This window comes from Dendronephthya gigantea, unplaced genomic scaffold, assembly GCF_004324835.1.
Source record: "Dendronephthya gigantea isolate DGI-Jeju-01 unplaced genomic scaffold, DenGig_1.0 000235F, whole genome shotgun sequence".
NCBI lineage: Eukaryota > Metazoa > Cnidaria > Anthozoa > Malacalcyonacea > Nephtheidae > Dendronephthya > Dendronephthya gigantea.
In genome coordinates, this window is record NW_021163245.1 from 189,254 (window position 1) to 207,952 (window position 18,699).

Genomic DNA, 18,699 nt, shown 5'->3' on the forward strand with positions numbered 1-18,699 from the left:
CAAATGGCTAGAAGAAACAGCACTATTCGAAAAATTTTGAAACGGAAACGTTTGAATAACCCAGATATTTTAACGCAACCCACCTACAATAAGGATAATCCATCTTTGAAGGCTACATCTGCTAAAGAAAATAGAAAGAAACGGAAAAGAATTAAGTACAAACAAAAATTAAAACAAAATAAGCATAAGAAAACCAACCCCCTAAACCTACTTATTATTCAAAGAAAACTTGGATCAGAGGTATGAAATCGCATAAAAACCTGACACCATTACAAAAGAGAAATTTACTCAAAATTCACAACTTGGAAAAAATTTTAGAATCGAACTATACATGCCTGTACCACCTTCAACTATCCATAGATCAAGTCATTTATAAAAATGCCGATGCTAATGTGTCCACTACTAATTCCACCAAATCCGAACAAATTCCTCCTGAAGAAACACTAGAATATATAAACAGTATTCAATTAGACATAGCAATGTTAGAAAAAAGAATAGATCAAATGAAAAACGAAGTAATACAGACCGAGAAGGGCAAAATCAAAGATATAAAAGAAAAAGCACCCCTCAAAAGATCAATCACACAACGCATTCATAAAATTAATAAATCTTTATCTACATTCAATGGTTTCATACAAAACAGGTCAATTATTACTAAGAATGGTTTAGCATCAAAGCTTAAAAATAAAGTTAATGATGAAAGGAAAACCTTTACCGTCAAAGAAAAAATGAAAACATTACATACGAACAAAATTCATAATTTCACTGATATCACCTTACCTTTGGGCGTTACCAGCATCCTTAACAAAGGCACCAATTTCATACCAACCTCTACTAACCTTAATCCTGCATCACTTAAAGATTCCACCTATAAAGAAGTTAAAGATGCCCTCAACAATATTATCTTAAAACAACCTACAGATTATAACACTGTCCATAAAAGGAAGAAATCAACTGGTAAAAAGAAAAGTCACAATATCAACAACATCAATACCAATCCTTTCTCCCTCTTAGATCAACAGCAAGGAAGACCTAATTTCAATCAATACCTTATAGATTATGTACATCAAACGCTTAACTACACTAAAGAATACCTTGACGACACAAATTTCTCTAGGTTATCTCAACTGAATATGCTTAACATAGATCAACATACCTCACTGCAACTGTATGATATACAATGCAATCAAGACATAGTCATCACACAATCGGATAAAAATATGGGTTGGGCTCTTCTACCAATATCCTGGTACATCAATGAATACGCAAGACACCTGAAAGATGCTAACATTTACAAGATTATTGAAGATTTTAATCTGGATTTACACACCACAGAATGCAACGCAATACTTGGAAAATTAAAATCTCGTTTCAACAATCTTGTCTCGGATGATGACAAAGCTCTACTCAACCCTCTTTCCTCTACAAATATTCAATTACCTTACATGAAACTGCTCCCTAAAGTACATAAACTCTCTTCTATTGCCTCTTCTTCTAACTTATCCTCTCTTACTGGTAGACCTATAATCACCGCACACTCTTGGTCCACCTCAAATATCTCTAAATTGTTAGGCCTACATTTGGATAGCATCATTTTGAAATTTAAAGATCTCTTTGTTTCTAAACACATTCACTTTCCACTTATTTACAACTCCTTAGAGCTTGTTGAAATCCTATGTCAACATCCTATTTATAATATCAATAATTATAAATTGATATCCTTTGATTTCTCTTCTCTCTACACCAACATATCTTTTCAAGATACTATAAATGCTATTGTTAATAGTTGTAAATTACTTAAATTATCTACTTTTTACAGAGATTTCCTACTTAATATCAACCAATTTCTAAATGATAGAAACTTTTTTACTGTAGGAGGTCACATTTTTAAGCAAATTCATGGGATCGCAATGGGTAGTTACCATAGTAGACAAATGGCTACGGTGGCCCATAGGTGTCACGGCAATGGTTTGAAAAGTACAGGGCACAGCATTTATATTGCACGACAACATCGGCATTGAATGTTCACGGAAACTTTTAAAACGAACGGCAACATCAAAAGTTCGCGGTAACAATAGAATATATATCTCACGGCAACTTTTAAAATCCACGGCAACATCAAAACCTCGCGGCAACAATAGAATGTCTCACGGCGACTTTTAAAATCCACGGCAACATTAAAAGTTCGCGGCAACAATATAGAATGTCTCGCGGCGGAAGTGAAATGTTATTCTTCCTGGAAATTAATCTAGTTACCACTTACCAGATTCCTTATTTTACCTAGCAATCAAAATGGCGGTTAACGTTATAGCTATCGATGATATAGCTATCGAAGACGAGTACGAAAATAGTGATGAATCCACTGATCTAACTGATGAAAAAGAAATCATAAGTTTTTATTTTCATCGGGGATTTCATTATAAAGAAATTCTAAACTTTCTCCAGAAATTTCATCACAAGGAGATGAGCTTGAGTACGTTGAAACGTCGGATTAAAGGGTACGGTCTTCAAAGGAAAAACTCTGATTATGACCTTGACATTGTTCGGGATACAATAAGATCTTTACTGGATGGTCCTGGGTGTTGCAGGGGCTACCGCGCGATGTGGCATGCTCTACAAATGAGGGGAATAACAGTTCCAAGAGTTGTAGTAGCAGAATTATTACGAGAGCTAGATCCCGAGGGGGTACAAGAGAGGTCGAGGCACAAATTGAAAAGAAGGGTATATCGGAATCCAGGCCCTAATTTTTCATGGCATTGCGACGGATACGACAAACTAAAACCATACGGCTTCCCCATCCATGGGTGCATAGATGGGTGGAGCCGCAAAATTCTCTGGTTATATGTGACACGGTCCAACAATCAACCAAATAACATAGGAATGTACTATTTGGAGGCTGTGCAACAGTACAATGGTTGCCCAGTTGATTTCATCACGGATCTTGGTACAGAAAATGGTCTTGCTGCTGCCATCCATACATTTTTTAGAAATGACCCAGACAGTCATAGGTATGTATCTTCCCCTTGTAATCAGAGGATTGAAGGTTGGTGGTCATTCCTTAGAAAAGACCAAACATCATGGTGGATGAACTTTTTTAAAGATCTTGTGGAAGAGGGGACACTAAACCTTACACTCACTCTCCATACAGAATGCCTCTGGTTTTGTTTTGCATCATTATTGCAAGAGAATTTAAATGAAGTGAAGGAAAATTGGAATTCACATTCAATTAGAAAATCAAGATATGACACTTTGCAAGGAAGGCCAGATTCTTTATTCTACCTCCCTGAGTTTCACAATGGACTATCTAATTTGCATCTGCCTGTTCCTGAAGAAGAAATAAATTATGGGAGAGAGCATATAATCAGTGACTATTCTGGGCAAAATGACTACCAAAGATATTTTACTTATATCATGGACAGTTGCTCATTGGAAAAGCCTTCTCACTGGAGAGATGCGCTGGAGCTGTTCCATGTACTCATCAACTGTGCAAATAATGGTGAAGTTGCATTATGATATGATAGTTGCATATTTTGAGATATTCCTGAGAGGGGTTAAATATGTATGTAAAACAAACACCCTCACAACAAAACTGAATTTTTTAATGAGTGCTCGAACTATGAATAAGGTCTTTCAAACATTTCTAACATTCAATGTCATTAGCACAGCTGTGATTATTACACCAATGTCATTACACCACAGCTGTAATTCAGGCTAAATATTTAGTGGTGTATCCAGCATTAGTCAAAATATATTACTGCAACACAATCTCAATTCAAAGTACCAGAGTAATGATGCTATTGATTCTAAAAATCTACCTTTATTTTGAACGCTTTTTAAAATTGTAGCATATCCAAATATGAGCAGTTATAGCTTTTTGTAACTGATTCTAAATCTGCCACTGATATTATAATTTTGTTAAAAAATTTGAAGAATTTAGAAATAAGGTTGTTTCTTATCAAAATAATTAAATGTGGCCTTTATCACCTAGGGTAAATTTTGAAACAAATATTATCATCAGGAATGCTAGATTTTAAAATGCTTATTGTGACATACTACATGGTGCATAAAAAATTGCCCCCTATTAAAGTGAATTTGAATGCATGATTAACACACTGGTGTGTAAATAACATAGTACTTAAGGTCCCGCTTTCAATTTTATGCATTCAAATTCAAATTCCAGCAAATGTTTGATTCCATTCTAGGGGGTACTTTTTTATACACCCTGTATCACAAAATTGCTACTGCAATTCTATGGTAGCCATTAAAGTTTAAACTAAATGTTTTTACTGTCACTAACTTAACAAGATTGATTTCTTGTTAACAAACCACAATGTCAAACTAAAACTGAACTTATGAAACATTCTAGTATTCATGGTTTGGCAAAAGGTTGCCCCATGCAATAAGCTAGAATAAAGATTTCTTTAAACTTCTGTGCTGTATCCATGTGTACAACAGGGATTGTTAATTCCCTACCACAAGCTCCTATCACAGGAAAACATGTTTTGTGATCTGGGTTTCTAAGAAGACATTCATGATCAAAATTTATTGTTATGGTGGGTCTCTCCTCTGTCGTACCGGTAACATGCTTGTGCCTTTGGCCAGTAAGCCATCCCATGACACCTCCAACTGACATATCTGCGGTTTCAAACAATTCTTCGGCACCTTCAGATGTTAACGCTTCATTTTCAGATTCATTGATATTGGATGCTACTGCGGCCGAGTACCCTGATACTTGCGTATCCTCTAAGGAAATCAAGACATCTTGAAGATGATCCATTATAGACTCTTCCATAACACGCTTAGTTGATCCTTCTTCAGAGAAAATAGGTTTCATCAAGGAGAAAAGATAATCTGCATCTGGAACTAAATCCTTCTTGAAATCTTTGACGAAAAGGGGTCGACAGGCATCAGGATTCATCTCAATCATATTTCCAAGACCATAAACATCTAGGCCTTTCTTGAACTCTTTCATGTATAACATACGGTCACTGACAAATCTGACCTTCAATGAATTCACAATATCCTGAATAAACCTCTGATCAACAATTCCTGTGAAGCCATGTTCTATTATGAAGTCAGAATGCTTGGTACAGTCGAGTCTGATATTATCAAGGATCAGCTTTTCTTTCTCAGCCAAGTCTTTTTCATCTACATTTGTCAAATCTGTTTCAGTGAAAATGCTATTATAAGCACATTCATCTAAGAAGCACGGTGGTGGTCCCCCTTGGGCAAGTGAAGCAGCTGCTATCTCACCGCATGTACGAAAGTCCCCGTTCTGGACATGATGAGTGGAATTGACGGGAATACCGTCCTTGAATAAAGTTGATGCTATCTCTGCGATTGTGTCTTCTAAGAACTCGCATGCAATTGCTCCTGAATCAATTCCTGCTTCTCCGCTATACTTTACCATAATTCTACAGGTTGGTGACTTTCTTTTAGCCTGGCGCTGCCAAAGGGAAAAAATTCTCGAAATGGCAGCCTTTCTTCGGGTGATTATAAAAAACTGATCATTGCTTTCTATTTTTGAAGAAAGGACATGGATAACATCTTGCTTATCCTTTATCATACATTCTGATACATTAACAGTACTGTCTGAATCGTTTTCTTTAGGCGACCTTGAAGTTGAAACAAGCTCAACATCTTCGTTCCATTCCTGCTGAAGTTGCCTTGCTATCTGTTCATCTTGACTTGTACATGGTTGCTGTCCCTCTTGGCTTGTACTTGGATCATCAGGTAACACAGTGACCACTTTAGATCCCCCAAATGATTGGACAGAGCAGTCCATTTCATCATTCATTTCATCCAATTCATATGAGGATTCTTCCATCCCCTCATTCAAGTCAATATCAGACTGAGTGCACAAATAGAGAGTAATTCGCTTGTAGTCCCTACCGAGTTCAAATCTGTACTTTTCCAATTCAAAGAAATCTTTAGTTCCAGGCATAAAAAGTGCATGGCTTCCATCTTCATATAGCAAATCATACTTTTCTGTTGTATCAAAGGACCTGTCAAAAGCTGCCATTTTTTCAGTTGCCTTTTGCAAGATAAAGTTACAGGTAGCGGACTTTGGAACTCGAATAGGAAGTCTTTTTCCTTTGACTGTTTTCAGACACCCATCCTTGTATCGTTTAATCCCCACATATACCATTACCACTTCATTTGGATCAGACTTTGCCTTTTTATTTGGCCGAAATTTAGTAACGTTTTCCTTGCTGGTTTTCTTCTTCAGGAACTGTTCGAATGTTAGCACTTTCCCATGAGGGACACTTTGGGGCCTACCAAATGATGACTGAGCTGTTTGCGACATATCTGTCTTTTTATCTTGCTGGTGAGAGTCATCGCTGGTTGAAAGTTTTGAACTCAAGGTAGGAGGGCCAACTTGAGTTTGGTCACTTTTACATTTCCAACAATAGCGTATTCCATCTCTTAATTTAGCAGCACAAACCCCACAATAACTAAAACAAAAGTATTCCAGAGATTAGTGTCACACCACGGTAGCTGGGAAGCTTGTTTCTCTCCTTAGCGGCCAATTTTTGGAATGACAAAGATCACAAAGAAGGTTCCAAAATATTTGAAATCTGCTTTTTTTTTGCTTTTGCCATATTGTTTGTTTTGTGAATGTATTATTGTATTTATACCAAACAATTGGAATACACACTGTTTTCAGTAATTTCCTTTAAGTGAGTAACAATAACTTTGAGCCCATAATACCAGGATGTGACATTATCAAAGATAAATTCATTTTTAGAAATAAACTAAAACTTTAATATACAAAGTTAATTAAGGTGGCTCGTTTTTGGAGAAAATGGAAATTACAACAATGTCCACATTTTAAAGAAGCAAAACTTGATTTAGTCACTGTAAAATGCAAGAAGCTTCTTGCTTGCATGAAATGATATTTACATGCAGTGTTTTGAATCTAGGCAGATTTACACATATGATCTCTGAACACTGTGGAATTTGGGTTAGGTCATTCTAGAGATTAACCATAATTAATTAATAAATTGCAAAACTATTGATATAGGGTCAAGAGTCATAAAAGACTATATAAGTTATACTGAACTATTGGCAATTTTAGAGTGACTAAAAAACACAATCAGGTGGATAGTACTATTCAGTTTCCATAAAGTCTTATATCATGATTAACTAAGAACTGAAGACAGAAACTGTAGTTCTGCCATCCTACTGCAGGTACTGTATATTGTATCTATTATCAGTATGATAATCTCAACTTTTCACATTCATGATACTGAAAAACATATCTTCATATTTATCTAATTTAGATGTTGTGCCTTAATTATTAGGCCTTTTTGCACTTCAATAGGCACTTTTGACTAGACATTCAATCGAAAATATTCATAAAGAAAACACAGAAAACGCGTTTCTTGTTCCACTCCATTCCCCCATCCATACCGGCCACAGAATACCCATCAGAAGTAGAACTCCTGTACTTTTTTCGTAAGTGTGATTCATCATTTTTTTGAGGCAGTAACCCCCCTGCCAATACTAAAAATGTTGTGATTTTAGACATTGGCAGGGGGGGTGACTACCTCAAAAAAATGCACTTGCTAAGTGACGAATCATGACAAATCACACTTACGAAAAAATAGTATAGAGTTATTCTTCTGATAGGTATTCTGTGTCCATACACAACATGAAAAGATCTGAGGAGCAAACTGGATGGAAGACCAGCCCAACTACCTCAATAACCCTATGCCCCCCCCCCCTCCCCCAAACTGGATGGAAGACCAGCCCAACTACCTCAATAACCCTATGCCCCCCCCTCCCCCTCCCCCAACACCGCCACGGGGATCATCATCATCAGTACAGTTGGAGAGAGCAATCCAAAATCAGTAAGACTGGAACGGTTTGTTGCGAAATAATGAAAAAAATATTAAATACTAATTCAAATATACAAAATTTGCCAAGTTCCCATGGCGACGCTTTTTGCAACCAAAGTACCGAACATTGTAATCTTACCAATTTTAGAATGCTGTTCTGGCAATTTTTCATGTTTCAAAATTAGTTGAAACGGGGAAGGTGGTAGTACATTTAAGTCAGAACAATTATGTAGAAACTTACAACACGTTTTCTTCCTCTTTTGCCGCCATTTTGATTGTCCTCATTGATAAAATAACTAAGTAAGGAATCTGGTAACTAGATAAATTTCCAGGAAGAATAACATTTCACTTCCGCCGCGAGACATTCTATATTGTTGCCGCGAACTTTTAATGTTGCCGTGGATTTTAAAAGTCGCCGTGAGACATTCTATTGTTGCCGCGAGCTTTTGATGTTGCCGTGGATTTTAAAAGTTGCCGTGAGATATATATTCTATTGTTACCGCGAACTTTTGATGTTGCCGTTCGTTTTAAAAGTTTCCGTGAACATTCAATGCCGATGTTGTTGTGCAATATAAATGCTGTGCCCTGTACTTTTCAAACCATTGCCGTGACACCTATGGGCCACCGCAAATGGCAGATCTAGTACTACTGTTATCTGAATTCAATTTTTTCTTATCAACATGCACTAATGGCTTACATATATTTGCACGATACATAGATGACGGCTTCATGTTAACCAATCACACTGATCAAACCTCTTAATTAATTCTCTTATCACTTACTATCCTCGTCAAATTCCAATTTCTTTCAATTGCAACTTTTATTCTACTCACTACTTAGATCTTACAATTTCAATCAATTACCATACAATCCTGTTCAATCTCATCCATTATCAGATCTATCAAAAACCTAATCATAAATATATGTATCCACACTATACCTCCAATCATCCTAGTCATATTTTCAAAGGGCTTGTTACCACAGAAACAATCCGATACAGCAGATTATCCGCCACCATCGACGACTACAACTTTATGTTAAACCTATTCACATTCCGACTCACCTCTCTTGGCTACCCTTTGGAACTCATCAAACGAAATACCTTCCCTTTTATGACTTTGAACAAGCATATGCAGAAGAAGACCAATCAACTACAAAAAAAGAAGACACCGGCAATCCATTATAATATAAGATTTAATAAGCATGCTAGAACAGACAAGATTGTACAACACATCCTACATAAATACCACAATAAACATATCCCTAGTCTCAAGAAAACCTATTGTAATGCTAAAAAATTGAACACACTTTTGTTAACCAACAAAAAATTACATGATAAATTAATTAATTCTCAATGTTTATAGATTTGCATATACAAAGAACGAGTTATTATATGCATATTTCAATTTGATCAACCACACCTTATTAAGATACATAGTTTAATCAAGATTGACTTTTGTCCTCTTGAAGTTTTGAGAGAAGTTATGCACCTATCATTTGTTTCCACCACCCCTGGGAGGGCGGGGAACCGTGGGGGATTTTGACCTTTTCAAATTATTCTTGTCAAATTCCCCATCCACAAGTTGGAATTAGCTGTCAAATATCCCCACTCAGGGAGAGTGCTTAGTTCAGTTTTCCTCTTTAGCATGGCTTAAAAAGGTTTTTATGGAAATATGATATCATATACTTGATGTCTAGATGCATTCTGGTTACCCAATAGCAATTTGCGCCTTTAATACAAAAAGATAGAGAATGACACAGGTTATTATATTTACACTTGAGGTGATTTTTGCATACCAGTAACGACAAGGCAAAAAAACTTGAACAGAGCATTAATCAGTTGCTTTTACCTGCTGGTATTATTAATATTGAACACAATGGAGTTGAATACAGTGGAGTTGAATTGAGGCAATATAGTCAAACGTGCATTCCAAGTGAAAATAATGAGACAACAGAAAGCTCTTAGTTTAACATCTGTATTCAGGTGAAATGTAAAAATAGCAAATTCGTGTTTAATCTCCATGATTAAAATGTAAAAACAAGAAAATATGAACTGCAGAAGTACGGAACTGATCTCACTGACCTCGCGCGACGCTTATGTTGTCTGAGCAGTTTTATATTAGGGAGATTTAGCACGAGGACGTGAACGTCAAATACGACGTGAAAATGGCGAGTAAATGGCGTGGCATGTCCATATTTGGGCGCATCACGCCATTTATTCGTCATTCTCACGTCGTCTTTGGCGTTCACGTCCTCATGCTACATCTCCCTATTATGACAAGGTAGGCAACTCTCACGCCAAATAAGCTAAAAACGCACGACGGTTGACCCAAACACCTTCACAAAATAGAAAACTGATTGGCTCTTTTTAAACGACAGCCAATCAGCTTTCTATTTTCAATTTAAAAATATGACGAAGGTATAGGCAAGGTGTCCCCAGCATAGGTTTTGAAATATATTTGCCAGAAACCCAAAAAACATTCACGTTTTATACATGCATAGGAATACATTTGAATGCTAAAAATATAGTATAAATGTAGTAAAATTATTCAAGTTTAATAAATGTGTTGTACTTTTTTTTTCTTATTCGTCATATTTTTACGAAATATTTGCGGTTTTGTGAAGGTGTTTGAGTCAACCGTCGTGCGTTTTTAGCTTATTTGGCGTGAGAGTTGCCTACCTTGTCATATTATAAGACTGTTCAGACAACATAAGCGTCGCGCGAGGTCAGTGAGATCAGTTCTGGGCCGCCTATGGAAGTACGTTAATGTTTGCAAACACTGCAATACCATTCAGGTAATGCATTAATATCCTCTTCAATTCCGACACAAATGGAGTGAAACCAATTTCCGCACCCATCGCATTGAATCCAGTGAATAAATTCGACAACTTCCCCGTTAATCATCGGTTCGTCAAGGAAACATAACTGGCAAAAAGACTTGGCCATACAAGTGTTACAGAACCAGCTGCCTTGGACATCCGCACTAACTACAGCTACACACACGTCATGAAACCAAGAAGAGCAACCGTCACACATAACCCATGAAATTGTATCACTCATTGCTTCTGGGGGAATCTCGTCTTCGCATTTGGCACACAAGCCTTCCAAGAAATCATCATTTTCCATTGTGTTCGCCTAAATAATACAGTATAGAAAAAATTAAAACATTAATAATCAACTATAAATGCGAAGCTCTCTTTCTGCTGGGAGAAAAATCACATGGTATTGAGAATTGACAAAGAAAAACAACTAACAAAACTCTTTAACATGAAATATTGCATTGACCTTTGCCTTCTTCGGTTTTTTATTCAACTTATTGAGTGTATTTTGCTTCCGCGTTCGTGCTGCCTTTTTTGCACCCTCGATCCGATGTTCTTGCACGGATTTCAAGTGTTCCAGCCAAAACACCACTTCCGCTGGGGCGAGCAGAACTCGTTTTGCCAAATCTCGACAGGGAGGTTCCTCCAGTAGCTGATTTCCTTTAAGCTTAAATTCTGATTTGATAATTTCTGACGGGGGGCGTATTTCATTGAACGGTTTCTTCTCTAACATATGTTGAACAACGTCTTCTGCAGGCAAGAAATGTCCTGCACATTCTCCTTCGCATGACGAGCAATTTTCGGCTCCAAAGGGTCGTTTTGGGTCTGGTAGAGGCAGAGGAATACACTCAATAGGAGGTCCACCATTATACCATAAGACTTCATCTTCGGGTTTTCCAAGTTGGCAAAGGGGATGAGGACACTCGCTCTTATAGCAACAAACTAGATGAAAAATATACCTTTGGGGAACCGAATTGTTTATGTGGTTGTTTCGAATGTCCCATATTCGCTTTATCTGGAGGTATTCGTCTGGATGCTCCAATTCCAATGCCTTCTTTTTCTTTTTTGAACCATTCAAAAACATCTTTACAAAGCCACTTAGACGTTGATTATCTTCGCTGTTAGCCCCTCTATATAAACGTATGTTTGTTTCTCCACACGGTGCCCCATCCACTCGTGAGATATATACATCTATTGCATCCGAGAGATTTTCTTTCAGCTTGGACTCATCAACTTTCCCACTTCTATCGGAATTTAGGCCATTCAGTGTTGAAGGTATAAAGAGACCTGACCTTGCTTTTACCTCACAGCCATTTTGAAGCTCAACTCGATTTAAGTTGCTGCCTCCACTTTGCCTACTCGTCACAAGTTGGACACGGGTGGGTCTTTCAAAGTGCCTCTTGGTCCACCAGAATTGAACTTCTTCAAAGCAAGGAGCCTCATCGGTTCCACTATCGACTCTGATGCATTTGACTTCTTTAGGAAGGCGTCCTTCTTTAGTGCAGAACTTAACTTCATAATTCTCTTGTACCATTTCCAAATCAGCTGCGTGCTGCGCAGGGTTTTTTTGGTGTAATAGTGGTCCCTTCACAACACCTGCACAGAGTTCACCTTCATCTTCCGTTTCGGTAAAGTTATAAGAAGTGGTTTGTAGCGTACATGGGTACTTTTGTTGGTAGTCGGTTTTGGTGGCAAGGGAAACTTTATCTTTGATACAGATAGTAGGACATTTGTTGCTGCACGTTGTGGAATCTAGTCTAAATACAGAAAGATCATCTCGATTTAGGATTACTTTACTGCTACCTTCCTTATATTGGATGTAGTTCAAATATCTGTATAATGCTGCAGACCAATGGCTATCGGGATTAAATTTTAAATCGAATCCTTTTCTTGACCGGCGACATGTGACTTTAGCAACTCCTTTGTAATTCTTAGCATTAATCCTCCTTTTATTTCTGGCAACACAGAGCTGGACGATGCTGCCATAGCCAAATTTCGTTGCATACTTTTCTTCTAGATGTTTTTTGATACTGTGAAATGTCACTTTCTTTTTCACCTTTCTGTTCCCATCGAAAGTTAAAACGCCTGTCCTCCGCCAGGCATCCGCGCCAACACCTGCTTGCTCAACAAATTGTTCAATGTCTTTGCCAATGTTTGGATATTTTCTTAAAATCTTTCCCACATTTTTGCTTCGCTTTCTTTTTAGAATCCTATGCTCAGCGATCTTTTTATTTAAGTCTCTTTTCTTTTTCCTTTTGATAGACTTGATCCGTTTAATGACGATCTGTTTTGCCTTTTCACTTAAAGGATCTTTAATTTCATTCCAGTTAATTGGCTCATTAGAAAAACAGTCATCTTCATCTGAAACTATTAACCCCTCAGAAAGCTTCGCATTCTCTTCACGCGTTTCCTCCAATTGTTTAAATACCTGCTGGCTCTGTTCGATTAAATGTAACTGCTTGCTGCTCAATTCAAGAGAAGGCAACAAAGAGAAAATATTCGTTAAAGCATCTTTCACATTAATACCAGAAATTTCTTCTTGCATCAATTTCTGACAAAGCCACCCAGTTAAACTGACTTCTTGCAAGCAGATCTTTCAGTTTATCGGGTTGTTTAACAATATCTTCAGCTGTGATTTCATGTCCAGATAGCCTTGCTCGCGCTGAATGATAATTCCCATGAACTTGGCTACGTTCATCAATGTCCTCTGAAAGTTCAACGTCGGTATCCTCTTCACTTGATGTAGAGTCTTCAGATTCTGAAGAAGACATTGACGGAAATCCAAAAGTGGACATAACAGCTGTCTCCTTTACATTTGCTAGATAATCAATACCATCTTTTAGCGCTTGGACGTGACTGATTGCTTCTTCAACTTGCTTTGCTTTCGTGTTGAAGCTCTGAACACCATAACGCGTTCTCATCTCTTTAGCAGAAGCTCCAGATGCTTTTGCAACTGCATATTTTAGACAGTCTCTTTCCTTATCTGATGAACACAAAGCAATCAGTTCTTTAAAGCAATCTTTAGAAAGATTGTTGCAGCTTTGTTTTTTCTGCTTTTCGAGGAGAGACTTCAACATGGTCGTGTTAGCTTGGACATCACAAAGAACGATCGCAAATCCCTTAATTCTTATAGCGGCAATGGGCATCTGCAATAATAGCCGTTTTGCATGGGCTGGTGTGTAATCCACAGATGGTTCTACTGTGTAGGCAAATTTTTGCTCACTTTCGTTATTTTCTAAGGCATGCACACATGATTCGCAAGGTTGTTTGTGTTTTGTAACACATATGAATGCACTTTTCAGTTTGACATATCCGTATTTTATGATTTGCTGCGCAACTTGAATAAATCCCAAACATTTACACTTGCTGTTAGTGTGATGTAGTTCACAAAAAACCTTTCTTGCTTTTGAATATTCTTGTAAAGTTAGTCCCTTAAAAATTGAGATTGAAACATCATTATTTGTTACGTAATTAGACAGTTGCTTTTTATTTTCAGCAGTATAAATTTCAAGCAACCCTCCTAATGATCTCTCATAGGAGGGTGGTCCTAAAAATCCTGTTTCTCCATACTACTTGTTGACTCCTCATTGACATTACTTTCTAAGCTTGGTATGTCTGAGGTACACACAATTTTGGGATCTTTTGGGGCTTCATCTGGGGATATTTCTATCACTGTTGTAGTGGTACATGCAGCTGAACTGGGAACTTTCTTTTGATCAGACGACCACAAGGATTCAAGTGTTCTCAAACTTGATGTTGTTGAAGGTTTTATGGTTTTATTCTCTTTTATCTTGTGAGATTTCTTCTTGGAAAACCAGCTTGCTTTTGATTCTTTTCTGGTTAAAACTTTTTTCTCATTCTCCAAAACGTGTTTTTCGTGGAGAAGTGCTCGAATCTGTGTTGAAAGGGTATCACACAATGCAAAATCTTTTATTGCTTGTGCTTTGCTCCTCCTCTGCTCCTTTATCTTTATGGACTTTTCTGTTTCGTTTTGTTCCTTTTCAATTTGTTCTAGTCGACTTCTGCGATCATCTGAAGAGGTTTTTGGTCGCTTTATTTGTAAATTATCTCCATCTGCATTTAAAAACTTTGAGCGAGATGCACCTTTTTTAAAGCAGAAGCCATCCTCCCTAACTTTGGAACGAGCCATTTCAAATAGCTTATCCCTGCAACGAAGTAATGATGGATCTCCTTGAACAAGACAAAATGAAGCAGCATTAATCGCTTTTTCATAATCTGTAAGTACTCTTGTGTTGTTCTTTAACCCATATATCTTCGATGCTTGTTCTAGTTTTTGTTTAGGATCATTAGCATTTTGAACTTCTACCAATTCCTATACAGTATGAATTCAATATTGTAATACATAAACAATCTCAATAAAATCCTAGTGTACCACACCATGTCAGTGCAGAAATACATAAGTATGGAAAGGTTATACCAGGATTTGCTGATTAAAGCAGCTAAAAAATACTGTATCTCTACATTATAAATTAAAGCAATCCATGTGATTTTAATGACCATACTCAAAACTACACTACTCTATTAGCATTGTGACTCCTGTGACAGTAAACAGTTATTTATCTATAGTATATACCATTTCATCTAGCTTCTCCATGCTCCATTTTCCATCTTCCATCCGCAATTTCAACTGTCCCTTGAAAGCAACACGTCCACTGTCTGTTGCTTCTGCCCTTGCTAATTTATGTGCATCTTGTTCAGTACCTGGCTTACCATACTTTAATTCAATCACACGCAGTGCCCTCATTCTAGGACCCATTTTAGGGATTAACTCTTTTAAGGAATTTTGTGGCTCTTCCTTCAGCATTTGTTCCAAAGCAGCCCCATCTATATCATTTTCTGAACAAAATTGCACATAAGAGTCTTTATTAAATTTTATATTTTACAAGTTTATTTAATATACTTCGATTCTTTAATAGGCTTGTAAACAATATAAAACATGGAAATTTCCCTTTGCAAGAATACCCTTTAAATAGTAGACATATACAAATTTAAACCCACAACACACATATACCGTACTTTTCATATTTGCATCGTTTTTATAGTATTTAATAAAATAAATACCTTAATATGTCTCGTACTAGTCAACCATAATGTGCTATTAGGCGAAATGTTTGTCAATACACGGATTATTATAATTGGATTTTAATATTCACGGTAATAAAAGCCATGCATAATTTTAATATTTAATATTCAGAAAACTCGTACTAAACATCTTTGTGAGTCAACAAAACATCAACTATTGTAAGTGCACTCACCTTTAAATAAAACTCCAACGTCTTGCAGATTGTTTTCATTAAATAAGCCGAATATTTCGTCCACAGAAAGTTTCTCCATAGCTGCGAAGTTGCGAACACGTTGGCGACACTGAGCTATATATAATTCCGTTGGCGAACACAAACGGCTTGGACCGGAAGTAAAATTGTATACAGTAAATACACTTTCACTTCCGGTGAATTCGACGGACAAAATAAATTTCTGGTCAATTCCCCGACGGTCGGAACAGAATTACATGTCAAATTCTCCTCCCACGGGAAGAGAATCTGTGTCAAATCCCCCACGGTTCCCCGCCCTCCCAGGGGTGGTGGAAACAAATGATAGGTGCATTAACCTATATTAACATATTGAAAAATTTTAGAAATGTCTATAGATATAATTTTATATTAAGAACGAAATACTACTATACATAGTCTAAAATCTTTAATTTTATTATACATTTTCAAGTATTTTATATACCTTTTGAATATACTTAAAATAATCGAAGTTGATCACTGTTAATTGACCTGTAAAATATAATTCGAAGGATGATTGTTATAAAACTGATTTTGCATTGGAGTTACATGGTTTGTTTTCGTTTTTCAAATGAAATTCAACTTACCTTTTGATCAGTTTTTCAAAATAGAACGAGTTGTAAGCAATTTAGTTCCTCCGATCGTCCGATTAAAAGAGATTTTGGTTGCTCCGCTGATAACATTCCATTTAGTTTTCTCCATTGTTATTTTAACGTAACGACGAAACCGTAAGCGTTTGCGTGATTTTGGCGTTACCATGGCAACAACGTTTTGTTATAACGCGCGAAAAGTTTGAACTTTTATTGACGACCAACCGGGAGTTTACTTTATGTAAGTTTTTTTCATGTTTTTCGCATATTTAATTTATTTTAATAGATATAGAGAGTGTATAATTCGATCAATTTCATCATTGTATGATTTTTTCGGAGATTTGCCGAATTTTTTGTGGTTTTTTGCGAGTTTTGAGGTTTGTTTTTTTTGCGGATTTGGTTTTTTTTTTGTTTTTTTTTTTTTTTGTGATATTCATTTGAGCACAGCCACAATTGTACACTATAACTCAATATATAGACTGAAATTTGGTTTTATTACATTAAAATAGTATTGGTGATAAATACGTTATACTATTATAAAGATAGATATGAATATATAGGCGTATTAATACAATTTTTAGAGCGGTTTGAGTGTTTCCTATTATGTACACCTTTTGCTTTCATTTGTAATTCCTTCTTAATATATCAAATCTCTTTCTATTCACTATGCATAAACGGGCGTGTCGTTCCAAGATCCGCCGGTGGATTAGAAACACGCTTCCCAGTCGTGCTTGGAACCTGAAGACATCACGACTCTGTTTTTTTAAAAACAGTTTAGGGCGAGACCATACAGTAGCTTTACCTTGCAAATACTGTTGGACTTGGTTTACTTCCTAAAGCACCCGGGTTTTGCATTTTCTTCCAAATTTCCTTTCTTTTCTCATACCTGTAGTTAATTTAAACATAATTTACTCTATGTAGATTAATTGACCATTGCAATGAACACGAACAATTTTCTGCATCTTTATCTTACCTCATTCAAGAATGTCAACAGATCCGATATTGTATCCATAAGAAACAACCTTTTTAACCTTTTTAATGGTGACATTTTTTACCCGCTCGAATTTTGGCCATCTCAATATCAATTTTTATTTTGGAAGAAACCTCTTACCGACACAGATACTTTCAAACTTTTTTTATTCCTTATTGGTAATGGCGCATCGCCTAATTACACAGCAGAATGGATTTTAAGTTCAACTTCATGGTCAACTAAAAGAACGGCAGAAAAGAGAGCCAGACAACTTGATTTTATTTTTAATAATATAGATAATCACGGACATAGATGGTTTTATTTTGATATACATTGGGGAACTTGGTATTTTATGAATGGTTTACAAAGACAAATTAATCTCTAAGTTTTTGCACTCACCATTTATTTCCATATTTTCAATATTATTCTGTTTAAATTTCTTCTAAAAAGAAAATAATATTACACATCAATTAAATTTTATTGTTTCTATACGGTATAGCTAGGTGTTTCTATATGGTTCAGTATGATGATTGCATATATATGCTTTTTAAGAACGAGGCAGAAGTGTGCTGCATTTTTTGCAGAAGTCGCTCCCTCATTTACATGACTATTTTGACTAATACTAATACAACTACACCTACATGACGTACAACTGACTTTACTTTACCACTTTTGTGGATAGAAACCCTATATATGGCATAGGGATTCTTAGAACTAGTAATTATTGCCACATAGATTGCTAGTGATCTACTGATTTTTTGTATATTCATTATACAATATTAATTTCATAAAGCAACAAATTAAATAAAAAAATATAAATATATATATATATATATATATATATATATATATATATATATATATATATATAGACACCCATTTGGAAAAACGTTGGCCGCAGATAGATAGATAGATAGATATTCGATGTCTAATTAGAATTGCATATGATTACATTTGCATGGGATTTCAATCATATTACACAACATAGACTTTGAGTATCTATCTATCTATCTGCGGCCAACGTTTTTGCAAATGGGTGTATATATAATATATATATATATTATTATATATATATATATATATATATATATATATTATATATATATATATTATATATATTATATATAATATATATATATATAATATATATATATATATATATACGTCCA

General features: G+C 36.0%; 3 protein-coding genes across 3 annotated transcripts; 2 read left to right on the top strand and 1 right to left on the bottom strand.

Annotated features, from left to right (window-relative positions):
• Positions 1–213: 213 nt before the first annotated feature.
• LOC114540486 lies at positions 214–2,021 on the top strand. Its single transcript, XM_028560622.1, has 2 exons — positions 214–269; positions 336–2,021. The coding sequence occupies exons 1-2, from the start codon at positions 243–245 to the stop codon at positions 2,019–2,021; spliced, it is 1,713 nt and encodes a 570-aa protein (XP_028416423.1). The 5' UTR covers positions 214–242.
• Positions 2,022–2,275: 254 nt separating this feature from the next.
• On the top strand, positions 2,276–5,690 carry LOC114540494. Its single transcript, XM_028560629.1, has 2 exons — positions 2,276–3,496; positions 5,611–5,690. The coding sequence occupies exons 1-2, from the start codon at positions 2,293–2,295 to the stop codon at positions 5,658–5,660; spliced, it is 1,254 nt and encodes a 417-aa protein (XP_028416430.1). The 5' UTR covers positions 2,276–2,292; the 3' UTR covers positions 5,661–5,690.
• LOC114540493 lies at positions 3,494–8,359 on the bottom strand. The gene is made up of 2 exons (XM_028560628.1): positions 8,083–8,359; positions 3,494–6,455 (listed from the first exon to the last, which is right to left on the bottom strand). Exons 1-2 carry the CDS (start codon positions 8,124–8,126, stop codon positions 4,370–4,372), a joined length of 2,130 nt encoding a protein of 709 aa, XP_028416429.1. The 5' UTR covers positions 8,127–8,359; the 3' UTR covers positions 3,494–4,369.
• Positions 8,360–18,699: the final 10,340 nt, after the last annotated feature.

Excerpts from the sequence above, each read along its gene's own strand:
- LOC114540486 (XM_028560622.1), top strand. The coding sequence starts at position 243 with ATGAAATCGCATAAAAACCTGACACCA. Across the intron at positions 270-335 it reads CGCATAAAAACCTGACACCA|CTGTACCACCTTCAACTATC; the intron begins TTACAAAAGAGA and ends AACTATACATGC.
- LOC114540494 (XM_028560629.1), top strand. The coding sequence starts at position 2,293 with ATGGCGGTTAACGTTATAGCTATCGATGATATAGCTATCGAAGACGAG. Across the intron at positions 3,497-5,610 it reads CATCAACTGTGCAAATAATG|GCGACCTTGAAGTTGAAACA; the intron begins GTGAAGTTGCAT and ends CGTTTTCTTTAG.
- LOC114540493 (XM_028560628.1), bottom strand. The coding sequence starts at position 8,126 with ATGAGGACAATCAAAATGGCGGCAAAAGAGGAAGAAAACGTGTT. Across the intron at positions 6,456-8,082 it reads AAAGAGGAAGAAAACGTGTT|TTATTGTGGGGTTTGTGCTG; the intron begins GTAAGTTTCTAC and ends CTTTTGTTTTAG.